The 27,252-nt window shown below is 33.7% G+C and overlaps 2 protein-coding genes and 1 non-coding gene across 3 annotated transcripts; 1 reads left to right on the forward strand and 2 right to left on the reverse strand.

Annotated features, from left to right (window-relative positions):
• The first annotated feature begins 1,693 nt into the window (after positions 1-1,693).
• Positions 1,694-1,767, forward strand: Trnat-agu (transfer RNA threonine (anticodon AGU)). The gene has a single exon. It is a non-coding gene; the product is annotated as a tRNA-Thr (tRNA).
• Positions 1,768-3,441: 1,674 nt separating this feature from the next.
• On the reverse strand, positions 3,442-4,702 carry LOC133191681 (short-chain collagen C4-like). The gene is made up of 3 exons (XM_061327449.1): positions 4,522-4,702; positions 4,268-4,342; positions 3,442-3,911 (listed from the first exon to the last, which is right to left on the reverse strand). The coding sequence occupies exons 1-3, from the start codon at positions 4,700-4,702 to the stop codon at positions 3,442-3,444; spliced, it is 726 nt and encodes a 241-aa protein (XP_061183433.1).
• A 1,752-nt stretch (positions 4,703-6,454) lies between these two features.
• LOC133191782 (serine/threonine-protein phosphatase 6 regulatory ankyrin repeat subunit A-like) lies at positions 6,455-11,088 on the reverse strand. Its single transcript, XM_061327551.1, has 9 exons — positions 10,994-11,088; positions 10,676-10,788; positions 9,203-9,404; positions 8,726-8,890; positions 8,295-8,476; positions 8,037-8,109; positions 7,698-7,862; positions 7,315-7,456; positions 6,455-6,933 (listed from the first exon to the last, which is right to left on the reverse strand). The coding sequence occupies exons 1-9, from the start codon at positions 11,043-11,045 to the stop codon at positions 6,759-6,761; spliced, it is 1,269 nt and encodes a 422-aa protein (XP_061183535.1). The 5' UTR covers positions 11,046-11,088; the 3' UTR covers positions 6,455-6,758.
• Between the last annotated feature and the right edge of the window lie 16,164 nt (positions 11,089-27,252).

The following is a 27,252-nucleotide window of genomic DNA, read 5'->3' on the forward strand; positions in this document are numbered from 1 at the left end:
TTTTACTGACTTTATACATAGTCAGCGCATGTTTGTCTATTGTTCTACGTTTAACAGTAGTTGTATATTTGCATAAATAATAATGTGTCAAAAGGAGATTAATAGACAAACATGCGCTCATGGTGAAAAAGAGAAAAAACGGCTTCTTCTTACATCCGCTCTCTGTGTTGTAACCAAGGATTGTGACATGTTGAATATTATAATTCACCACGTGATTTCTTACCCCAGATAACTTTGTGAATACTAAATTCCGTCACGTGACTTGTAAGGTAGCATGTTTTGTGCTAACTAGGACATTGTGTTCGAACACGTCAAGTCATCTGGCATTGATATAAAATCTGCTTTAATTACATTGACGTGCTCATATTGTTAATTTCGTTTTGAAACCTTAGTCAGAAGTGTATTTTTGCCATACAGAATGGAGAAGGAGATTGGAAAGAGTGATCACGTTCTTTTTTCCAAACATGTCATTGTTATTTATCAAGTCTAATTTTAGACCCATTCTTACAATGTTAGCTCCACCTCTCATGCATATCTAATGTTCAATCAAGGGCAGGTAAGTGTAAATTCACTATATTTGGAAAGCAGTAAGGACAAAAAACATTGAATCATTTTATTGTATCACAGTCTAAAATCATTTTAAGATTTAAATTTGGTTCCAAATTGACAGGATTCTTTCATAAAGATACAAAAGTGAAACAAGGTTTAGATATAAAAGCAACAGAAGCAACCGAAAAAGACCCAAAAACAGGCGTTAAGTGCAGTCATCCTTTGCATGAAAGCGATACTACTGTACAGGGGATTAATTTCACGGGTTGTAATTTTCACGTTTTTCTCTCCTCGGACACGATCGCGGTTTGTTGAATTCGCAGAATCAATGTATAATAAAAGTTACCTCCCTTGTCTTTATCCGTATAATCCATAATATAGCTAGAAATGACATTTATCAACGTTATGTATTCACTTCGCGATCAACAGGTTAGGTTTATATAAAATGATTAGATTTAGTAGTTAATTAATTAATTAATAATTCATCAAAACAACTGCCGTTATTAATTTTTTTTTTTACTATAAACGGCAAATGACTTTCCTATATGCTTTTACGATGAGTGCATATATACACGTACACATCTTTCCGAATGTATAACACATCGCAGCGAAAAAAAATGGACGCTAATAAATGTATTAATGTAGGTAGATATACATGTAATGATATCCTTCAATATCTTCAGCAAGATCGATAGTTATTCGAATGATATTTTTTTAATCTACAATTTCCATTAAAACTAATAGCATAATGCTAATGCAGGTAACAAATACACGCGGTAACTTTACGCACGGGTAATCAAAACCTAGTGTTTTGATTGATGAAACATGTATCTATTAAAACAGCTTTTTAACAGTAAATACAGGTTATTAGCTGCTTTTTTGAATTAAAGTAAAGCGTGATAATTAAGATAATTGAATGACAAGTACGACTCGTAATTACTGAATGACCATGTATTGTACGTATATATACCTATCGTTGTCTATTCTCAAATTTCCAAATAAAACATTGAGGTTTAATATCTAAAACTTATTCACTGTTTCTTGAATTCACGGATTTATTAACACCGTGAATATAGCTAATATTAACACCGCGAGTTATTTTCCCCCTATACAGTATTCCTCTGTGTTTGAATGGTGATCACAGGGCTCCATAGCTCAGTTGGTTAGAGCGCCAGTCTAGTAAACTGGAGGTCGAGGGTTCGACTCCCCCTGGAGCCTTTTTCTATTTTTTTTTTAAATCTTTGGGAGAATATAGTAATTAACGTAAGTACAGTATTAAAAATATAATATATATGTAATATATGTAATTTAGTTAGATATATTGAAAGACCATATCTTACCTTCTTGGCACACGTTTATCCCAAAATAAAACAATCATCAATTGAATGAACACTAATATTTAATTCCTTTATTTAGCTTAACAAATAAATGAGCGTCAGATTCCCCTCACTTTGTAAAGTTCAAAACTAGTGCATTTTTTATTTTATTAACAAATTTCATTTACGAGGATGTGAATATCGGGGTCATTTCACCGTTGTCCACTTACGGCGACTCCTCAAAAAACGTGTCTTATCCACAGGTTTTCTATTCTTTCTTATTTAGTTTTTTATATTAGCTCACCTGAACAGAAGGTTCATATGAGCTTTTCTGATCACATGTTTCCGTCATATTCTGTCCGTCTGTGAGCGTCCTCGTATTTCGACATCTTCTCCAGCAACACTGGACCAGTCTCAACCGAACTTTGCCACAAAGTGTCCTGAGGAAAGGGGGATTCAGATAATCAAGAAAAGGCAAACACGGATCAGTATCTTTTATATTCTTCTTCAGAACCACAAAGCCAGAAACGAGGAAACTTACTAGCAAACGAAGGCTTCATGACATAGAGAAGATTCAACTGTTCAAATAATGCCACAATAGGACATCAAACTGGAAGTTTTACATGGAAATACATAGGGAAAAATCTTTATAAATCTTTTCAGTGTGTCTGAACATGGACGTCTGAATAGAAAATTTTTAAGACTGACATCCTAAGGTCAAAAATGGTCGTTTAAAACCTGTAAAAGGTCAATTAATTAAAACGGGTGGGAGTAAAATATAGGGTTCATAAACCGATTACCATGCTTTTAGGCATGGATTGCTCATATCTGTAGCCCTTTGTAACGTTGTGTGTATATGTCCGAATTTTCAGTCCCAGAGAGCTTCAGTTCTAGCTATGTATGAAATAATATCCTGATGCAAAATGTGCTGCAAACATGAGAATTTGACAGGTTGATTTAGCTTAAGTTTAAGAATGACACCTCTTTCATGCACCGATCTAGAGAGGGTCCAATTCTGAACAATATATAAAATTGTACTATGTTTGCCTTACAAGGTTGAGAAATTTGCCAATAAAAATCTATTTTAAAAAATTCCTTTGTTCAGAGAGCAAATGTTCCATTTTAAGACATAATGATTACCATGTATGTCTTAAAATGGAACTTTTGCTTTCTGAACGAAGGAATTTTTTTTTCATTTTATGACATAATGATAATTATATATAAGATACAGGGAAAACCATCCATCAAATATTGAAGAAACCAACTAGGCTACTAAAATTTCTCAAAGTGCCATGTTCCCCTGATCACAGCGGTCGGTTATCTATTTACATGGGGGGGGGGGGGTCGAAAAACTTGAGATGACTGAAAAGCAAAATCGTATAAAACTCTATCGTTTAATTTAGTTCTAAGCAATAATAAAACGCACAATGGTTTTCATTTAAATTGTTATAATAAACAAACTTAATGAATATAAGCCAAAATAAGAAAATGAAGCTTTTTTGATGCACACAACATCTAGGAATATAGATTTTTTTTTAAATTGAAATGTAGGAAAGATGTTATCATGGTATTTATTTTATTTACTACATACAGCACAAGTCAGTTCTCTACCAGCCACATAAGGTGGACATGGTAGGGACTGGCAGATGCTCTCTACCATGTATAGGACAGCCCCATTGGTGTTACTTGAACTATTTGGAATAACATCTGGATGTGCGTCAACACAGATATATTCGGATTCTCCGGGATGTCGATGGGCATTAGACATTAGATACCCGGTATATTCCAGGTGCCAGCCATCATAGCAAGCGTTCCTCGCAGGGATCACGATGGATGTAGAGTGGGGGGTCAGACACACTGCACATGGTACGTCAGAGTCACGGATGCCGCTCTCAAAAAAGTACCCTCCCTCATATTCCGCCCCCAGTATCCAACCAGAGTAAGAATTGTATCCGTCTTTGTGTATACCCCATAAAGGATCATCTGGCAGGCATAGAAAGTTAACACCAGATCCTGTCTCGTTGTATGAGTGGCCACCGGCAAAACCTGTGGGTAATATATAAATTGGTCACTACATCTGAAGTAGCCGCAATAATGTATCGATCCTCCACATTTTTTTTATCTGGCGTAGACATGGGGAGAACTATACTATTGTAACTAAATCTTAATATTCATTCACACTGGCTGGAAGTGAGTACATATCCATTTTATCGACCGCAAGCACAAATGAAACGATTGACTTGCGATGTTACAATAGGGGTGACATCAAATGAAGCGAATTTCAGAAGATATTTAACAAAGAATTGAATATCATTATAATATACATCGACGTTTTTAGATAGAGGAATTAAGTACCCATATTTTAACAAATTCCAGTTATACATGTTGTAAAGCATCCTTACCCCGATAAATCAGCGTAGAGCCTGCTGGACAGCTATGTCGTCCCCACCGCGTGTAAGATGACAGAGGAGTGGCCACTACACAAATATATTAAAACAATACAGCTATATACACATAGTATTACAAAACCATTTTAATACTTTCCCCATTTTTTAAGCATCTGATGATTTTTCCAATATCGTTCTCATGGTGAAGAACGTTTTTTGATTATTTTGCCTTTCACTGAAGCTATTTGATTTGGAATTAGGACACTGACCAGGTGCTCTTTGTTGTTTCAGCTGAGTCACCTCCGACTTTAACTGCTGCAATTCCGTTTGTAATTTCTGAATCGTTTCATGTAACGCAGTTTGATCATTGATTAACAAACGCTTGTTCCATGAATTTGAGCACAGACAACAAGGAATACTCACAAATAAAATCCACACAGGAAAGGTCATTTTTCAAACCAGAGATAAGATTTCCTCTGCTTATTCCTAGGTCATATGTCGAAATATGTTATTGTATATGAAGTGTTATGTGGATACCACTGATAGGCAATAATTCACAGTTAGAGTTTTTCCGTTATTTACCGGTCATGAAAAGGAGCACACGGTGGGTGTGAGCGGTCGGCAGGGGATGCTCACTCCTCCTTGGCACCTGATCACAACTCTGATGTTTTTGGAGGTCCGTGTTTGCTCTGCTCCCGATTTGTATTGTTTTAATGGACTTTGAGCTTGAATACTGTTCGTTTAATATCTCCATATTTCATGTATGCAAGGGGATGCTTACTCCTCCTAGGCACCTGATCCCACTTCTGGTGTTTCCAGGGGGTCAATGTTTTTGCCCTGTTCATGATTTGTTTTTGCTTACTTAATCTGAGATTGATCACTGTTCGTTATCTTGATCTTTAACATGCACAGGTGCTTGGGGGACGGGACACCTCCCCCCCCCCCGTGTTCCGTACCCCAAGGGTTTTTTGAATTTTTTTTTAAATAAAATATTTTTCTATGACACATTCACAATATATTACAACTGAAAAATCCAATATAAAACCTAAAACTAACCTTTTATAAAAATTCACCCTCTCTGATACCAAAAGAGAACTCTTTTAGGTTAAAGGTGGCAAAAAATTTGAAAATGAGTTTGTCAGAATAGGTGATAAAAATAGAACTTATTAATTTGAAACACAAAAGAAAACCCATATGGAGAGGAATATCAGGAGCTGATTTGGCCTTGACATTAATTTTAAAATATTTACATTTCCAATGTCTTTGTCCGAGATAAAATTACAAATTGTAAAAACACTTTATTTCTACAAAAATCTACTGGTTCATCGATAGGCGCGGTTAAAAAAAAATCACGTGCGGGGCGGGACAAATAGAGACAGAAGCGGGGCTATTAGCACGGGAATTTGCAGAATCAGGAGCATGTAAATATAAGGAATAACTGTCAGATTTTTTGGATTCATGACGATGATCAATCGATTGGCTTGCGTGATAATTTTATGCATAAACGCCTTCGGCGTTTATGCAAATTATCACGCAAGCCACTCGATTGATCACATCATGAATCCAAAAAATTAGACAGTTATTCCTTAAATTGATAAATCATATGAAATTTTGATGATTAAAATCCTAAAGAGGTCACTCACATCAAAGCTTATGATATTAACACTGTAAACGTACTTTTTCCACGGGGTCATAATTTCGCGGAATATCAACGGATATAAAATTACACGGATTTCTTAAATTCCCATTTAATAACTTAAACTTCAAGTACTCTGTGACAAATTTCCGTGGGAATTTCGTGCATGACATACCGCGTACTTATTGTGAAATAATCCCTCCCAGAATAAAGCACGTGTACAGTATTTAAGTAAAATTTGTGTACCTCAGAGTATTATTTCTTATATATATTGATACAGACTTTGGTATTTTTGGATCATAAGGAGTACATCTTATATTTTGGACAATACTGTGCACTGACAGTAATCATGGATGTGCTATTTTTCTGGTCTTCCATTGAAAAGTTGCCAACATATCAATACAAAGTGAATAAACTTTGTAACTTTTTTGATGCTGATGAATTTTCCTGTTATATTTTCAATATGTCTCTAGTGATTTTGCTTTGATATACCAAATACAAACATCATGTAATACTACATGTACTTTGGACCTATGACTACATGTAAGATTTAAAAGCCAAATAACCACAATAGAAATTTTAATACATATATCACAGAAACACTTTCAGTACAGAATGCTTTAAAATTTACCGACAGTAGTTATGTAAGTTTTCTGAGAAGTCTAGTAAAATCACAGACAACATATAAATAAACCATTATTCTCTTAACAAGAGGCCCATAGACCTTGAAGGTCACCTGAGTGTCAAGTCATCTAGGTTATGACCAACTAAGCTCCAATTGAGTCACTTCAGTGACCTAAGATTGCTGGTCTCTTACAGTTCACCAAGCAAATCCATCTTATTTATTGAACTATTTCTGTCAATTCCAGGTTAGAATCTAATGGCTTCCTCAGAAGCCTTGAATTTAAACACTTCATTAGGATCGAGATAATGTCCGTAATACTGAGCCGAGACATCTCGCTTTGGTCCTGTGGGTTTTGGCATCAGTTTCTCTAGTCTCTTCTCTCTCTTCATCAAATTTATTTCCAGCTGTGTTGGTGCTTTCCTGTGTAGTTAAAAAAAAAATATTTAAAATTAATGGTAAGGTTATAATTAGGGTAAATTATTTACCACAGAGGTGGAAAATTATCTTTGTTGCATGAGTTTTAGGTCTATATTCAGTAAGAAAGATTTTCAAAATCTTATTTTAATTTTTGGCTCACTGGTTCTACAACAGAAGATCACTTAACAATTTCAACTTCTTTTCACTTTAAACTGTTTGCCTCAAATTCTAAAGTGACTAAAATTGGAAAAGAAGCTATGATTTTCCATTTTAATAATTGTAAACAAACATCGCAAAAAGTCTCTCAGGTTTTCAGCTCAAAGGAACTACAAAATTAATAAATTCATGGACCAACAACTTTTCTATAATAAAGTTTGTACATACTCGGTTTTAGGGAGTGGATTTTTGTAGGCTACAGATTTAGCTGTTGTGATCTGTCTCTCCACATTAGCAGGTGGATGCAACCGCTCCCACTCTGCCTTCTTGTGTTTTTGGAAACATGTTTTACAGGGTACTTCATTGTTTACTACAGGCAAAAAAAAGTTAAGCACAAAATTAATGAAAATCTATTATTAAAATATTGTTTTTTAACATTAAAAAAAAAACAAACAAAATAAAAATTATAGCAATTTTTGATGACACTGGAATGTTTTTATGTTGATATGTTATTAAACAAATTATAAGATCTGCATAATATTGACTTGTTGCAAATCAGGATTAAACACATTTTTAAAAATTCTGTTTATTCTTAATTTTTTACCACCTACACGCTTTCTGCATCAGTATTGGATGGCCTGCCTTCTTGGCTGAGTCTAGTGGAGTATCACCCTTAATATTCTGATTTTCAATGTCCCCTTCATGATAAAGATAACAGCTGAGACATTCTGGAAACCCTCCCTCTGAAGCATAATGTCCTGGGGTGTTCCCAAAGTCTGAAAAATCACCAGAATATTAAAGTAACAATTGAAGAATCACAATCATTTGAGACTTGTATTTGTTGTTTACCTTTCCAAATTATTCAATATCTAAGAAAGAATCAAATAAATTGTTTCATAAAAATATTCTTAACATTGATAAAAACAAATGAACAAATTGAAGAATCTCACAGTCTTGTTTGTTTGGATCTGCTCCTTTTTCAAAGAGCCAGTGTAACACATTAATGGCTCCATGGAGTGCTGCCTGTAAAATTATTTTTTAGAAAAAATGTTCAACAATAAGCATCATATACAATTGACTTCTGAAGAAATATGATTAAGTATATGTAGATATTGTAAATATCATGATCTTGCATCCTTATAATTTATTTTTACAGTGTGCTGATTGGTAGCCTTACAGGTCAATGTCAGCACATGACCTTGACCTACCACATGGGATGGGGATTTGCCATCAGCCTGAGTGGCCTCTATGTTGGAACCTTGCTTGACCAAGAAGCGTAAGCAATCAAGTTTGTCATGTCTGGCAGCATGGTGTGAAGCAAGGTAGCCATTGTTGTCTGTCAGTGTGATGTCACAATCCCTCTGAACCAGCAGAATCACAGTCTCCAGGGCTGCATAAGTCAGAAAATGAAATATATATATAGAAAATGATCAAAGTACTAACACAATAAACCTTACTCTAATTATATCCAATCCAAAGCTCTCAATTTTTTTTCTCTGTTTTGAAAGAATATATTATTAATTAGCTATCTGTAAATCAGCTTTTCAACACTTTGGATAATCTTTTGCAAATGTGAATGAAAGTGATGAATTTGAATTCATCATATATTTCTTTTATGAATATAATCTGTGGTACTTACCTCCATATTGTGCAGCATAATGTACAGGTGTTTTTCCCATCTCACAGCGACAGTCCAAGTCTATTCCTTGGTCAAAAAGGAACTGAAGGATCTTTTTATGATTTCTCATGGCTGCAAAATGTGCCACCTGTCTACCTCTGTGATCCTCAGCTATTAGATTTGCTCCTAAATCATATTATCATAATAAGATGCACATATTATGAATGTATCAGTCCTGTGTAATGTACATGTAGTTATGGATTTGTTCAAAACAAATGGTAATGTCTTCAATTTAATCAAATTTTTCCAATTTTAACCTTCTGAGTAGCATTAGTTTTTTTCCCAGTTTTAAAATTTTTGCTTACATTAAGCAGGCTGTAAAAGGGAATTGATTATTGTCTAAGATCATATTCTGTTTCATTTCAGAGTTGCTCTTTGGCATTGAAATATCACAATAACTATTTGATGTAACTGTTATTTACGAAATACTATAAATACCTTTATCCTGGAGTATTTTGATGCAGCCCAGCTCCCCATTGAAGGCTGCCACGTGGGCTGGGGTCTGACCATCCCTGTCCCTTATATTAACCTCAGGGGTATTCTGTAGCAGCAGTCGGAGGCACTCCTTGTGTCCCCCTACACAAACCTCATGAAGTGGTGTGCGTCCTGTCTTTGTCTTGGATATTGGGCTGTGATTTTGCTACAAAAGTTATGCTAGATAAAGTATACTTTTTAAGTGGTTCATAATACTGATTTCTCACTGATTAACAATCTAATATATTTATAAAACAAAGAAAAACTGGAAACCAACACTATAAGGTTGAAAATGCGGAAGATTCCCATGTGTGGATACCGAACAGTGTTCAATAGGGTCTGTACCTAAAGTTGTAAACTTAAAGACATAAAACAGATCACTAACACTTCATGAAAATGCAACAGTAAATTTATTTGTTTACCAGTTTCAACCAGAGATGGTCTTCATCAGAACAATCAAGCATGTAAATTTATCTACTGAAGTAAAAACTGAGAATGACGTTGCTATAAAGAAAATAATATGCAGCAGGTATTGTACATTTGAGGATCTACTTAATAATGGTATTTTATACAAGATATAATGTAGTCAGTTTACATTGTCTCTGAAGCTTTTTATGATGCTATTGGTGTATGATGTACCAATGACCACAGTAGAAGGGATGGAAACAATGCCAAGCAGATACCTACAGATACCTACAGAGATGGTTGGGGGTATCACAAAGTTTCAGCAGCACTAGTTTATACTGCTCTCAGACAAAGTTACAGTTACATCTTAAGTCTATTAATGAGGAATTCAAGTGACAAAAATATGTCAACACTTGATGTTACAGAATAGAATGTTGAGGTTGTGCTAAACACATCTGTGAAAGAGCACACATATGGCGTGGAAATCAAAATAAAAATTTTGGAGGAGGGTAAAATATTATTTATATCATCAATTAAAGAAGATATGTATATAAAAAAAAAATAGATAAATTAACCTTGGGTGTTTTTATTATTCTAGCAATTCCCCAACATGGATGTTTGTATGCGAATGTTTAAAAACTGACATTCCAAGGCCATATAGGGCTGTTTGGAACTATTGAAAGGTAAATAAAGTATCAGGAATAGGAGTAAAATATATGGTTAATTAATGAATATCAGGCCTTACACTCGGAAACACATATAATACAAGAAATAATACTGGAAATGGGCGACAAAAAAGCAATGTGATAAATTGAAGGTTAATTTTTACAATGCTTGGATCTGTAGTGCTCTGGTTTGTCTGTCTGAATTTTCTCAACCAGAGAGCTACAGTTCTGCAGTTACTCTCTATCCTGATTTGAGTATTTAAAGTGTAAATTTAAAAAAAAATAGCATTATTCTTGCTAAAAAATAAAACAGTACTAGTATTAACCATAGTTAAATATCACAAAAAAAATCATACTTTAAATGTACCTTTAGTAACTTCTCCACCATGGAGATCTGGCCATATGTACAGGCAATGTGTAGAGGGGTTTTCCCAAATGAGTCTACATTTTTTTCTGATGGCAACTCTTCATTTTCTTTACCTATTGAATATATAATCAATGTGATTATTGTGTAATTTAACTCTTACAAGAAATATATGCTACAGATGACTATGATCTGTGGGAAATTTTACCTATCAATATGGTTGTTACGCAGTACAAGCTCTACAGGTGCACGTCAACTCAGATTTCAGAATTTTTAAAGACAAAGAAAATGGTAAAGAAAGAAACAGCGTAAAATCCTAACCTCCTGACTTAGCACTGCCTAACGACAGTCTGCTTTCACTTGCCCTATCCATCTTTGATGTGTTTGACTTCTCTGAAGTTTTATAAAATTAGTTGTTTACATCTAAGCAGTCTCACTTTTGGCAAGTCGTAAAAATATTGTACTAAACAAAAAACGAAACCAGTAGAAATAGTAAATCCGGATATCTGGGGGGGGGGGGGGGAATTCCGGTCAACATATTTTTTCATAGAAATTATTTTGTGTATATCTATAATATTTTCTTTCTCTGTCTGTCTAAAAAGACTATATACGCTATATATTCATAAAGAGAAAGCTAGTCATACATGTATTCCATACCGTCAATTATAAAAAGAGTTATCTTTCTTTTCATTGCATTCTTAGAGGAGGCCCTCTTGCAATAACCATCTTATTAAAAGAAAGAGAAGCAACCAATAACAAACAAAACAAAACGAAAAAAAATGATAGATCGTGACCATTAATTTTCTGTGCATCAGAGTCAGAGATGGGGCACCACTCGCACCTTAATGCTTTCGTATATAGGGCAAAGATGCAAAAGTCGTGCATCTTCGCGCTCTTGCACTTCCGCAACATTATACATTTATTGCATGATCGTTGTCCAGAGAAAACGACCTTCCTTGGAAAAGAACTTGGATCTTCCTTTTTCAGACTCGTGTAGATATTTATTCTTTTGTAGAATTTATCATATGCATATGCGGAATAAACAGATAAAGATAATTCTGTAGGCGTTTGCTGTGGCAGTAGGCTGTTGGAAGTGGCAATTTATAAGCCGTGGCAATTGGCTGTCGTATGTGGAATTTTCAAAATTTCTTCTCCTCCACCCTCTCCTGTTTATTTAGCAGATAAACTACGTGCATGGTTATGATGAGCAAGGGTGCCTCATCCAAAATTGTGAAATTTGTGCCCCCAGGGCCAGGGGTTCTTGAGTTAGGGTGGGGCTCTAATGATCATATAGTGAAAATGCATAAATTCTTTAAAAACCATCCTCTCTCCCCCGTATATTTAGCAGATAAATTGCGTACATGGTTATGATGAGTAAGGGTGCCTCTTTAAAAATTGTGAAATTTGTGATCCCAGGGTCAGGGGCATTGGTGTTAGGGTGTGGCTCTAATGATCATTTAGCAAAAATGCAAAAATTCTTTAAAAATCTTCTCCTCCCCTCCCTTGTTTACTAAGCAGATAAACTAGGTGGCTGGTTATGATGAGCAAGGGTTCCTCTTCCAAAATTGTGAAATTTGTGGTCCCAGGGCCAGGGGTTATGGAGTTAGGGCGGAGCTCTAATGATCATTCAGTGAAACCGTATAGATTCTTTGAAAATCTTCTCCTCTCCTGGGTATTAATCTAACAATGAAACTAAGTGCATAGTTTTGATTAGCAAATTTGCTTCTTCCAAAACTGAGAGAACAAGGGAGACCAAATGGGCGAAGGAATACAATTGATATTCTAATGGTGCTGAAGCACTTTTGTATTGTTTAGTCATAATGGTGATAGTGACAAATGGGGGCAGATACAGACAAGTAAATAAATCCGCTTTAGCATTCGTTATTGAGTAATAGACTAATTAGGCTGATTATCTAATTTTTCTTGCTTTTGGCAACATAGCTTCGATCATATTTTGTTTTATTTTATACTACTTTGGATCTTTTACAATGTTGTATTATACTCAGGTGACCGTTAAGGTCCTTGGACCTCTAGTTAAGAATGTATTCTGCTGAGATATCTTGCATTAAACTTTTCAATTTTGGCAATTAAATTCGATGCATTTATTAATTGAAACAAAATATGAATTAGAAAAATATGAGTTAGTGAGCAAGACACTGAAAATATGACGGGAAACCAGACTTCTTTGGATTTTTCATAGACAATAAATGGAAATTTTCTTTCTCTGAAAACATGTGACCTGGAATTAAACTTTTCTTTATATTTTTTAAGAAGACTATCAAAACTGCAAAGAATCAAAATGCGAATAGATAATTTTGGGGTTCGTAGGCAAAAAGAATTATGAATATTTTGATGGATAAAACAGAGGAGTTCCGTAAAAGTGTGTGACATTTTAGCAAATCCTTAAATCGAAAGTGATGAACTTTTGGTAACCGCACAAAACGGGGTTAACCCCCTGATACCAGTTAGACTTGGTACTCAATTGCTACTTCCAAAACGTAGAATTACATTTTAAATTACAGTTTAGTCTTAGAATTTACAGGTTTTTTCATCTGTAAACCTAGTATGTTTGAAAATTCTAAGGCACTATATTTAAAGTGAATCCATAGCAAAACGCTCAGTAGCAGCCATCAGCGTTTTGAACACCGAGAATTTTATCTCGTTTCTTCCATTCTAAAACTAGACTGGCAGATGAGACTAAAAAAGGTCAAAGATTTTTTCACCCATAGTTTCTTGCGTTGTTGCTGTCTCGCTTTGTCACTCTACGAGCCAGATAGCACGAGACCATTTGGCCAAGAGACAAGTTGGGAATTCTCATAGTAAAGAGCTGTACTTTCAAAATGCTACCGCGTATGCAGATTTAATGCAGTTCTTTGGACTGTGAGTGATTTTGTCATTGTATTAGAAATGTACTAGAACGAAAGCAGTATAAAAGAGTACATGCCTTATCTCAAAATATACAAAATGTAAATCAGAATTCGTGAGAAGTAATTGGAATTCATTTCACAATTGTATAGATTACATGCGTTTGCTTAGGATCATCACCAGAAATTGAAACCCACAGATTCGTTATTATCTAATACTCCTATTTTTTAATATAAAATCATCCAATTTCAGTTTTATCCTCTGATGAAGGTATCAGATATATTCAAAAGAAGTTAATTGATTTCAAACGTTGGTTTTGAAGGCGTAACATGAAATTCAGTCCATTGTAAGAGTTAAAATGGAGATCAAAAAGTCAATTAAGTGTACATGTAACTGATATGCCACCAGATACTATATACGCTAACTCTTTATATGACAAAGGGTTTTAATTGTACTTTTTTTTTATTCACCAAGTACATACATAGATTTCCAAGTTCTTGGCATGCTTCGAGTTGATTTTTCTTAATCTTGGATAATCCCGGCGTGTCATTACGATTTCTGATAAGACAGCTTTTATCAAATTCTCTGCCACTCTTTGTAAGCGATACATGTAATGCGCCCGCACTTCAGACGAGAAATGCAGATAGCAGATTTTTATCAAAGTCAGTTTTTATTTTCTTTTCTGTGAATAAATATGCTCGTTTGTTTAGTGTGTGGTCGTTTGCACTTCAATTTGACGATAATTTCGAAGGCAGAATGTGTTTTAAAACACTTAACGTTACTTGAGACCACGGCCTTGACATATTCTTTATCCACATTACAAATTCACGTAAGTGTATGTCATGGTGCGTGCAATTCCAGCTAATTCAAGGCAGTCAAAGAGAGTCTGAGTTATAAAAATACTAGCACAATTCCATAGAGGAACGATTGCTGATCTTTTCTAGGGTGACCAAGATAAATATTTTCAGCTTTACGCATGCTCAAAAAAGTCGAATAAAAGATTTTTTTAAATGCAAACAAACAGACCTACAGGCAAATAATAATGATTCTTATTTCATCGTAACTGTATATTTGAAAATCAGTATATGCTAGATTTTTTTGTTCTGGACAAAAACACCCCCTTTTCTACAATTATTTACCCTTGGCCATTTATTTGACACTGATTCAACGTCATGACTCAAGTGCAAGTCATCGGCATACTCAAGTTTGAATAAATAAATATATTCCAGTCAAGGGTTCCATGATCATGAGACGGACAGAAATTAAAAATCCCAAGAACAACGAGCCGGTAACCCAGGGAAATGTCTTCTCAGGTTCTAGCAGTATAATTTCATGGGATAAAAATATAATTTTTCATAGGAATTTTGAATTCGTAAAGCCATTAAAATTGCCAATTGAATTGATGAGGTGGATAAATAATGAACAAAACTACTTTTATATATTATACACTTCAAACCTTCCAATGTACTTTTAACTTCGTCACAATTTTCTTTCAAATATATGCGAAAAAATCCAAAAAAATATGTGTTTGATCTCGACCTCTTTGACTAATGAAGTTAATTTTCAGAGAAAATTGACTTAAAAACAAATCAATGTCTGTCGATGGTTTAATTTATGAGGATATTTGATTGACAGTTGACTTTTATAGACATAAAACAGCATTATGAAACATATTTTAAAGAATTAAAAAATATTGGTGACAAAATTGATATACATTATAACATTCTTTGCATTCAGTTCAACTTATTTATGTGTTTCGGTACAGAGGTCAATTTGCAGGAATTGACCTTTATTCTTCTGGTATAGAATGATCGAAATTCTGACACGATATTATGAAAAAATATTGGTAAGGTTAAATTAGTGTTTTTTTAAAGCATTCAGTCGCCAATTTGATTAAGGTAGACCTGTCACTTTCACAATCGCTGAGTCATCGAAGCTTTATGATATGAATTATAAATCGTAAATTTATCTACATAAACTCCGATAAACAATTAATAAATAATATGCTTTTATATTGATTTATCGATTCCAAGATAATTGACTGCAAGATATTGCCTGATTTCAGTGTAACCTATTAAACATTATTCAAGATTCCCAGCAAACTATAACTCATGACATTTACGACTTTGAAACGTATATAACTACATGTTAGATTCATTAAAATTCTCGAAAATTACATTGTTTATTGGTTTTTAAGAACAAAAATAACATTTTTTTAAAAACTCGTATAGACGACATGAGATGTTTCTTTTCAGACTGATGAATTGCCCTCCACTTAGTGTAACATGCTGCATTTATAAGAAATTCTCGTAATCTCCTCGTCTTTCAGAAGCATCGGCAGAGCAGAAAAAAATATTAACACGTTTGTTTCTATTATGTTTAAGTCATTTTTAGGATTCTTGGGATGCTTCTTCACTTATAGATAATTCTATTGCGTAGTCTTTGTTAAAAATTTTCCGCACCGTATACATGTATCTGTATAGATATCTTAAGAAGTTTAAAGGTTGACATGTTGCATATTTGACTCGACTGTTCCGGGTCAGGGGTTTATCTATCACAGCAATTCATCAACAATACAACGATACAGAATGTCCTGAAGCTTACTGCAATTGTCTATCCTGTGATGCTAGTCTATAGGTAGTTATGTTCCCCAAACTGAAGTTTGGGAACATATTGTTTTTTTGATCTTACTTTGCACTCACCGTCTGTCTTGTGGACTGTCTACGTATTGAAAGATATTACATGTATTTTTAAAAAGGAGTCTAGAAGTCGATATATATTTGTACTATTATGGTAATATTTTCTTTCAATTTTTACCCATTAACAATGAGCACATGATATATTATTCAAAAATTCAGTGTTAATATTGAAAATTATAAGAATAAAGAATTTACCTCATCCTAGCTTTGATCCAGTCTCATATATTTCATCCTTCAAAAAATGTATATTGTATATTCAATCAATTTATTCTCTTTTGGGCAATCGTTGCTTGGTTTTTACTCCCATATTCGAATTAATTGGATATTCTCTGTAGTTCATGGAACTTTCTGTAAAATGCTAAGACATCTGTACTATATGACGTTGATGTACTGAGAGCTATATAAAAGTTGCAATCGCCTTTAAGAAAACTGACGTTCATTTCGAAAGTTATTTTTCGGGGTGGGGATGTAAAAAAAAAATCACCTTTCTCAATTCCCTCTTTTCTTTAACTCTTTTAGTATTTATTCAAGTGATACACATCGTACATGTATATCAACAAGAATGTCTGTAAACTTAAGAAAAAAGCCAGCAAATATCTACATTACTTCCATTGAAAACGTGCTGATTTTAGTATGCCAACAGTTTATAAAGTTATGAGCTGCGAAACAAAATGTCTGAAGATTATATAATCCATGACGTTAATAGCCATGATCTCGAATTATGTCTGATAAACATTGTTATGCTTTCTTGCATTAAAATTTGGAGAAGACCTTCAGATTTTGACAGTTTCTGTATATAATTTCAAGGGAGTTTCCACAAATGAACTTTTAAAGCACTAAAACTCTTTCCGAAAACAGAATTATAAAATAACATCAAAGAGAAAATATATTGTAATTTTATTTGCATATCATTTACTAAATAACCGTAGGCCTTGAGTGTTGTAGATTATGCATACCTTATACATACACCTATATGAGAAGCCTGGATGACAAAAAGGTAATGCAATTGCATTACTTTATCATGTATGTGTTGCTATAAACAAGAAGCACAGACATTCCCCAAGACAATAGATTAAAAACATCACTCTGGTGGGTGGTGAACTTCTAATTTCCCTATCGATCACGTAAGCAGGATCTCGCAGTACATGTCATTGTGATTTTACTTGATTGTTCTTGCTATTCAAGCACATACATGTATTGCACTTACAAGCTTATTATCATACCGACCATGTAGGTAAAAGATACATTCATGTATGAATACATTCCTTTAAAGTCTCTGAAATTTGCGTTTGTTTTCAGTATGACATTATTTAAAGCCATTTTCCCAAAGGACTGTGAGTTCTTCTATTGTCCGAAGTTTTGGAACAGAGCCCTACTCTTTATCACTTTATCATATTTCACAAAGTTCTACACAGGGGAACAGCTTTCATGTGTTAATTTGGTATCATTTCTTCGTAACACAAGTAAGTGATGTTTGACCTTAATGTCGTTTCCTTGCTACTGTATCTTCTCATCCAAGTAACAATATAGCTTTATGAATTAGCTTTATGGATTCAGGATCCCAGCTTGTCTGGAAAAACGATGCTTAAGTACGTCTCCGCGATAACCTAACCCAGCCCATCGCCATTATCAAGAGACTGTGGCGACACCTATCACGCCCGTGTGATGACCACCCAGGATTACGTGCCCGATGTTCGGATGCCCTATAGCCCCCTCTAGTGGAGGCTGGGTTATAAACCAATCAAATTTGACAAGATGTCAGAAACCGGAGGTTTTTCATCCGCCATGTTTCATTTTTCTGGGCTTCACCTTTGCCATTTTAAGAAGAAATAATCCCACAAAAGTCAAGGTGTCTACAAAACAACAGAAATAAACAAGGTCCATATGCATATTTTGTAACCCTTTGAAATGCTCTTTTAACCTACAGATTGCATTAAATGTATTATTATGTGAATCCATGAACTATCAAAGTCATGTTATTCAAAATACAGAGAACTGAATGGGATAATGATTTAATTAAAGAATTCCAAATTTGTTCCAATCACAAAATAATTTGATTTCACACATAAGCTGAAAACTTTACTCAATGACCCTTTGTGGCGATGTATAATGGTTACATATCATATTGTTGATTCATATCTGTTTTCGGCCAGGGAGTCAACGATCGACATCAAGAGCCAAAAGAAGTCAACAAAAGTTTATTTCGAAAGGGTCAGTTTCTCTGTCATATTACAGAATAAATCTGCATAAATGATTATAGTTGACAAAGTGTCGGAATGCGATTTTTCATAAGTCTCTTAAATCCATCTCATGAACATCAATCTCGCAATGTTATTTCTACTGAAAAGAAATCAGAAGATAAGAGTAACGGAAATTGGAAGATCGTCCTGCAAACTCCAAATATTAAAAGCTATATATGCTTAGATGTATGCAAAATTGTATTTATGTGATTTTATTTCTACAAACTGTAATAATATGCTCGTAGATTTTTGTATATATTTTGGCAAATACGCCCTCTGTGGAAACTTTGATAGTATTATTTTTAAAAAAGATTATTATATATAAATAAAAAAGAAAAAGAAGTCAATTTTGATAAACTCTGACTTAGTAAATGAAACGTCGACTAGTACTCTTCATAAAGTTAGCTGATATTCTTTTCAAAAGCATTGTTTAACAATTTAATGTTTTGAATTCTTAATCAGAAAACATTTCTTAATAATTGCGAATTTTGCAAATATCAGCACATACTTATTCCTATTGTAATAATACGTAAAAACAAAAAAATATATGTAATTTTATGAATTGACAACGATGATTCATAAAAAGGCCGACGAACCTTGACAAATTGAAAAGATGGTGTCTTTTTCTTGTAATTGAAACAGCAACATTATGACGATAGCTTGTGAATTGCGTCGGTGACGTGATATCAAAGAGTTAAAGAGAAACTATCATACAATGAACTCTGACTCAAAAGAGGAAGTTCACATAAATGTATCAGATCATATGATAAAAATTAAAATGTTCTTAATTTTACGTTATTTAAAATTGGATGAAATATAAAGTGTAAAAAAGTAGGAAAACAGCTGATCTATGGTACTAGTAGTTAGGACCAATTTGAAATTACGTCAAAGTCCAGACATTCCACACATGCTTGATATATTGGTGCAAACTTCGGATTAGGACAGCCAGTAAGTTAAAACAATGCCCAATCTATCACTGTTTAAAAAGACTAAGGACGCTTAATTTGAATTAATATTCCTAAGTCACAATTTCTAATCTGATGATAAATTTGCCAATTGAAATGTTGAGTTGGCCCCTGTCTGTGACCCCTCCCCACGTGTCACCTCCAGTGCCGGTCTACAGGGATCGTATTGTCTCCAATAGATCACTCCAAGAGACAGATGACAAAAATTAAATAGATATTAAATATTTCTCTAATCCTATCTTGTCAAGTCTTGATTGTTCTGGGAGATGAACTAGAGATCAAATTGAAGGACGAAGGCCATAGTAGAGAGACCCGTTGTCGTGTTCCGAAACAGTAGGAGGTCAGTTTCCTGAGTTCAAGTTCTGCAAATTTACATACTACAGAGAGAAAAAAGAGAGTAATAAAACTCGATTCTTTCTAAAATATTTCGAAAACGAAATAAAATCTGTATCATATTTCATGTTTTTAAAACACCGCTTCATTTGCATTACATTTGCAAATAAAAACTTTTTTTTTTAGTATCTATTCAATTTTAACTTTGATGTATATATGTATAACTCCGCTATTGAGCTTCCTTTGTTTTCGATATGTCCAAACTTTGGAATTAAAAGATTCGATTTTTGAGGGTAGACATTCTCGTGAAATTGAGAACTAGTAATGATCTAATATTTCAAGGCAAATACAGGAATAATTCAAAAACACATCAATTATTTTTTTTACTACGAACTATATATATTTACGTCATTTTTTGCGAGTATTATGTTTATTAAATTAAGTAAACAGATTAAATTTCTCCTAACCACACACGTTAATGATACTCTTTTTTTTAAATTTCGTCAAAAGACGTCTGTTCTCTTTAATTTCATTTTCGCAAATTCAAAGAATATTTTGCGATTTGTTCACGTGACTCATGATATTTGTATTTACCCCCAAAACAGTTGATGGTTATCATGCAGACACGTGATTAATTGTTACCTCCTTCCGGTGAAAGATCAAACGGTTTAAGTCGATTTGAAGTAATTTAAGACCTGTTGTTTCTAACATTACACTCAATTAATAAAAAAGACCAGTAAACGATACCCATTTTGTAGAGAATTGTCCACTGAAAATACAAGGGTATATCACATGTTTCCAGTATTTCAAAAATTCCGATAATCGTTTACAAATTTCTGATTAGACTTTGAAAGTCTGATACCAAATACTTGGGGCATGTACTTTAAAGAACCCCTGCTTTGCTGTGTCACTCTTATCCACAAAGAAAATAAAAAATAAAGGATGAAATAAGATGTCACCTTGAGGACAACCAAAGGGCTTCAACAATTGTAATTTTGTAGCACTAAATGGTCTAACGACAACGATATAATAATAGTGTTGAAAATGTTTCTAATGACTCTGAAATATGAAAAGTGCTAAATAAAATTAAAGTAAGATGTACTCAAATTCCTCAAAAAACGAGAATTCATTTAAACCTAAGAGCCATCAAGTTTTGTCTGAGCAATGGTGGCATCTATAATGACACACTTCAGGTCACGACAGATATCGGATAAAATCATGCTAACTCATCACAGAGTCCAACATATTCTACAGATAATTCTCAAGGACTCTCTTCCTAATGTGCAACAAATGAAAAACTTCTTTTCTCTTGTTCTGCTACTTTAGTTTCTCATTGTCGTTTTGTGGTCATTGAGAACGGAGATAACGGCTATCTCACAGATCTCGCTGTACCTGAAGACGGCATCTCAAATGCTATGTAGAGCTTCTCCAGTGACGTCGCCAAAAGAGTAAAAAAAACATAAATACACTTGGCAGTTCACAGTAAGTCGATACTGTAGAAGCATAAATTAACTTTAAAAATATATAAATGATAAGCATTATTTTTTCCACAAAAGCAAACTCAAGGAGAGAGTACCGTTATAATGTTCGGTTTATAATTGTCACCGATTCTCTGCGGTGAATTTGCAGTCTAGTATATGTATGTTTTGTGTTTATTTTGCTATAATGCAAATAAAATAAATATATAAAATATGGTGTTGGATTATACCTGCTTAATGAGACGTATGAAGCATGAGATTAACTATTTTCACCAATGTAATCATGTATATATTGAAGATGTACAATGTATAAAAATATAAATTCGAAATTCGAATTTAATTTAAAGGAATTGAGAAACATGGGACAAGTCCTTAAACATAGTGTTGAAAATGAATTGAAAAAAAAAATTAGGTTGTTCGGTGTTGTGATCAATTCGCTTATTGTACTGATCGACATTTTATACTGCTCTGAGTTATTGATATTTTTATCTTAAATGATAAACTTGGAAGAAATCAATTGCTGTGCAAGAAACTGAATTCGCAACACCCTATATTTGACTTTATATTTACTGGATCTTAGTTAGGTCATGGATATGCATTATTGGTGCAATTACATATCTGTTTCATATATTATAAACTCTATAACAAATCAAGAGAAACTTGAAAGAACTTGTGTCCTGAAAACATGATCAGGTGACATGAAGAATTACCGAACACTCAGCCTGATTATATTTGAAATTGCGGAAGCGTATTAGTGCCATGTAATATTTTGTTTTTTTTAAAGTTGGAATTACCGATTTTTAAGTTGGAAAAGCCAAGATCAAAGTTGGACTTTCCAACTCCAACTGTAATGTTGGAAAAGCGAATATCAAAGTTGAAATTTCCAACTTAAAAAAAAAAAAATGTTACGTGGCACTAATACGCCTCCGTATGAAAACCATACAAGAACCCCCCCCCCCCAAAAAAAAAAGAAAGAAAGAAAAAATTCTAATAAATAGAAAGATAATGATAAAAAAGATGAAAAAAAAAACAATTTGTAGAAAATAAACATGTGGAAAGTATAAGTTTTAATACCTGTGCAATTAGCAACAATTATTTGAATTGTTCTAATAAGGTAAACAAAAACTTAATCTTATGGACATGTAATGACAATATAAAATGGAAGGAACACGTAGTTTCATTTGAAATAACAAGCTACGGTTCCTTTAAGATGCTTCAACTGGAAAAAGCAGATTTTTTTTCAAATTTGAAATAGCTTGAACCAAGCACTGTAACTGTCACAAGCGGAAACCATTCAATGTAAATGTTACATTATGTGTGAAAAGTTACTTAAATGGCACTGCATTTTAACAAAAATGCTTCAACGTCCTTGATATGTCGTATTACATGGAAAAAAAAATCATTTTTACGTTTTGTTACGTTTCTGCAAAATAATATACATAGGTATTTGTATCCAAGCACTACGCAACTTACCTGTAGTACAAATTGACAAGGACGAACTTGACATTTTTTTGTAAAAGGATATGCTAAATGTAAGAAACACAAAATTGCCAGGACTGAATTTTTAGGGACTGGCAGGTACAAATTTGGTCCGTGAGGCCAAATTTAAACCCGACGGCGGTTATGTATGTAACATTCATACAGATATATGGAGAATTTCTTGTAGGGTTATTGCTACAGCAAAGTAGTCAATTTGTACCTAACAAAGAGTAAGAATCGATATATTTATGCACTATCATATTAACTTTCGTACGTACGTTTTTATGCAGTGCTACAGAATGATATTTACATGTACAAGTGTGCGATATTTTACGGGTTATTTTATCAAGTATGCGATATATATCATGCATGTTGTACTTCGTTATTTTATTAATAAATATTTATTAATTTATGTAATTTTTTACCTGTGTGCCAGTGATCCAGATTACATACATGTATTTGCAGAATCGTAATACACTTTTTCTCCTGCGGAATCGTTAAAAAAATTGCGGAATCGTAACTTTGGGGGGGGGGGGGATGTTATATCAATTTGCGGAAAGATAATGCGCCGCCTTGATCTAACCTTTTAACAGAAAATCACGTAGGGATAATTGGTCTTTTTTAGGAAAGATATAAATAGATCCTATATAGGCCAGACTAATGTCTACTATCCACTAGCAAAGTTGTTGATGGACAAAACGTGTCCAAACAGACACAAGGACTAATATTCATTCTACATGTTCCCAACTTCTTAACACAGGTATAATAAACAGAATAGTATAATTCTTATTTATGAAAATGATTTGAAATTGGACAACAAAGTAATAAATTCGGATAATAACAATTAATATGCGAGGAATTTCAATTCAGAACACCAGACAATGTGGTATTATCACTATCAAGGCAACCGCGAATAATTTTTTTTACCGAGTTAATTTTTTTCCCAAATGTAGGTCATTTTTTAATGAATTTCACACGAAGTTATAGGAATTTGACACCAAGTCAGGACCCGATGTGGCAAAGAGCACCAAGGTACAAAATGGCCACCATGGCGTCGCAATCTGACTTCATCTCGTCAATCCAGCGCTTGACAGGTACCGTAGTCAACGTCAAATGAAGCATTAATGTACATTATAAGGAAACAATTTAAAAAGAGGATATGTAAATGATTGTAAATGACTTGTCATCTCACAGATGTGCCTCTGAAGTCATTTTTCGGAGGAAACCATTTTAAGTGAAGTCGTCTAATATGGATAAAACATGAAACCATTCGTTTTAACTCTTTGAAGAATGAAGAAAACTGAAAAAAAGTTTGCAATGTCCAAAAAAAAAAAAAAAAAAAAAAAAAAAAGACATTGATTAAAAAATATAACAATAAAAACACAACTAAGAATAAAAAAAAAATAAGCATATTTTAGACAGAAATATCCTTCAATGGGTGGTGTTCACATTTTAAATTTTGCTCATTTATGGCCGTTGCTATCAATTACGCTAACTTTGAATGTTAATCACTCTCAAATGCAAGTTTCGTACGAAATTTTTACTCCATACACTCTTGAAAATGGATTTTTCTTCGTTTATCAAAAGCCTTCAGAAAAATCTCTAAATAGCACAGTAAGATCTTTAAAACAACGCTATGTATATGATGAGATGTGTCGCTTTGATAATATTGGATTCAAAACAAAGAACCTGGAGGGGCGGGTCCGGCTATTGTAAGAAATCGCGTGACATGTCTTTTGACTATGTACTAAATTGGATGACATGCTCGGAATTTGATGAGGTTATCAGCAAAGAATCAGATAGGAACACAGGTCTCATCTGCACTCGGTGCGCTTGTTAAGTGTATACAAAACAGGTCCCTTAAGCTTATTTATTAAATTAGTAAAGCAGCAATAGACCCAAGGACCATAATGCTTACATATAAATGTCTGTCTAATCATTCTTTTAGAACATTTAAATAGAATTTTATGCTTAAGATATTTTATGATAATAAATAAAGCAAAGCAACTATGATGTACATATCGTGGCATGACAATAAGCAAATTTCTACAAAAATTCTTTGGACACAAGAACATCAATTTTTTTTTTTTTTTTTTTTTTTTTGAAGTTGGGTTACAGGACAGTGCCATACTTCATACAAACGTTGCATCAGGCAATCATCAGCAGGGTTCGACACTCGTCAAAATTTGGACTCGCCATTTGGGCAACCTTGGTACTGATTTCAGGTTGCCCGAACGAATTTCAGGTCGCCCGAAAAAAATATCAAATGAAACAAAAATTTGCAATTGTTTAAAATTTGTTAAGATAACAGAAGTTGTGCTTTTGTATCATAAAATGTAAACCAGACATTTTTGGAATGCCAAAAGCTGTCTTCCAGTATTTTATCAAAAAAGATAACAGCCAACAAATATTATAAAGCAGAATCAGAATGTTAATTAGGCTTTCAAAAATTATGTTTGATTTATGTAATATTCCCAATAAATCAAGGGTTGGTAGGTCAGGTTTTTTTTTTTTTTTTTTTTTTTTTTTTTTGCTAATGTACAATCTCACCTCACATACTGACACAAAATAAAGTTTCTAGTTTAAAACATTCATTTTCACTTACCATAAAGGCCTACATACGTAGGGTCAAACATCCCTGGACTGAATTAACCAGGTATGATGTTTACAGTGGACACCCAACATGGCTGTCTAGCAGCAGAAAACGAACATCAGAAAGTTGTGGGGGGAAATGCTAGATGTTACAATAATGATCATTACTCTATATGGTGATTGTTGACTAGGTTTACATATTTTATATCTCAAATAAAACTTAATTTAACACTTTTGGTAAAAATTACATCAGCTGATTGATCAAACACAGATTTGGCAGAAAGAAAAATCCACGCGGCTGCTATTTGAATGGGTCGGTCGGGGTACAGGAAACAATGTTTTCAAGGCCTTTTAAAGTTTATTTTAAAATATTAAACAACATTATTGAATATTCCCAACTCGTCCCAGGTCGTCATTTGGGCGAGCCAGACTGAAAATCAGGTCGTCCAAAATCATTCCGGGATGGAAATGACGAGATGACGAGCGTGAATGTCGAACCCTGCATCAGTCATGGTAGCTATTTCAGAATTCAAAAGTCCGTAACTTACAAAATGTATTTCAAAATTATAATGCCATGTCTTGTGAAATGACCTGATCATGACCCGATTGGATAAAGCTAAATCTAACAGGTTTGAGAAAAATTTGATGACCACTGAGACAAGAAACGTTGACGCTTTTTTCAAGACACAAATACCATTCTCGGGCAAATCATACCATATACATGTATAGAGATCTATACTCAAAACCTGATTACTGCTATATTGCGGACGAAAGTATACAGACAGTAACAAAAGAAATATGGGACCGTATTAGATAAAATTTATTACTAACTAGCATGATACACTTACATCATATGTTTGATTAAATTTAGTAAAATTACTTCTTAGCGAAGTCTATTCATAAAAAGAACGTAGCATTGCAGTGCGGAAACCTCTTCATATTGGATCAAAGGATGTAACTTATGCAATCAGAGACGTCTTTTCTTACGGACGGATCACTAATGAGAGCAAAAAGGTGAAACATTTCGTTCAAACGCAGCTTATCAAAATATTCCCGACTAAGAAAATAATAAACCTATTCATTTCTAGTGTTGGATAAAGTGTATTCAAAATTCGACATGCCGACTTCGCACAAGCTTGGTTTATTCTACAAAGCTCTTGTACGCAATAACATTGCTTTCAAGTCTAACAGAGTGCTGTTTAAAAAGTCAATTTTCGTTTTTTCTGTAAATCATGCCATTGTAATAAGAGTTCACTTAAAAAGACCCTTAAAAACCACCTTACATACCGTGTATTATGTAACCTAATGTAATCTAAAAGCCAAATATTGTGGAATTCACTCAAAGTCAATTTTAGTTATTTGAATATTTCGGCAATATGTTTGAAGCAGCAGAATTTCACATGGGATCAAAGAAACTCCGAAACAACGGAGATTTTTTTCTAAACCCAAAAATTATGCCAAAAGGTCAAATGCTTCAAGTGTATGAATGCACCACTTGTGGATTTTTTAGTAAAAGACCATTGTTTTTCATTCTGTCTTGCGGCTTTGAAATTGTTGCTAGTTATTCACATCAGTTGGGTATCTAATAAATATATTAATTTTATCAGTATATTCGGCTGAAATATTCGCTTGTGTATTGGAAGCATGTTTTTGTTGCCCTCTATTTTTTCACTAAAATATTACGTCATGATATTCTTGGTAATCACAGCTGCGAAAAATGCCCCTTTTATTTCTGTATAATATACATTAAACATACAAATACCTATTTAAATTCTATAAATCAATGTATTGTATAACATTGCTGGTTAAAATATGCCTTTAAGTTTTAAATCTATCTAAGTAAATAAATAACCACTGAGCATTCAGCCACAGGTGTTAATGGCTTGAATATGAGAATTTATCTCTCTTTAATGGCTTCCTAAGGATGCT

This window comes from Saccostrea echinata, unplaced genomic scaffold, assembly GCF_033153115.1.
Source record: "Saccostrea echinata isolate AGI-Se365-2 ecotype Australia unplaced genomic scaffold, CSIRO_AGI_Sech_v1 ptg000001l, whole genome shotgun sequence".
NCBI classification, from domain to species: Eukaryota; Metazoa; Mollusca; class Bivalvia; order Ostreida; family Ostreidae; genus Saccostrea; species Saccostrea echinata.

Coding starts and splice junctions, on each gene's coding strand:
- LOC133191681 (XM_061327449.1), bottom strand. CDS start 4,702: ATGACCTTTCCTGTGTGGATTTTATTTGTGAGTATTCCTTGTTGTCTG. Junction 4,343..4,521: donor GAAACAACAAAGAGCACCTG/GTCAGTGTCCTA, acceptor ATATTTGTGTAG/TGGCCACTCCTCTGTCATCT. Junction 3,912..4,267: donor CTCTACGCTGATTTATCGGG/GTAAGGATGCTT, acceptor TATTACCCACAG/GTTTTGCCGGTGGCCACTCA.
- LOC133191782 (XM_061327551.1), bottom strand. CDS start 11,045: ATGGATAGGGCAAGTGAAAGCAGACTGTCGTTAGGCAGTGCTAAGTCA. Junction 9,405..10,675: donor TGGTGGAGAAGTTACTAAAG/GTACATTTAAAG, acceptor TAACTTTTGTAG/CAAAATCACAGCCCAATATC. Junction 8,477..8,725: donor TTATGCTGCACAATATGGAG/GTAAGTACCACA, acceptor TGACTTATGCAG/CCCTGGAGACTGTGATTCTG.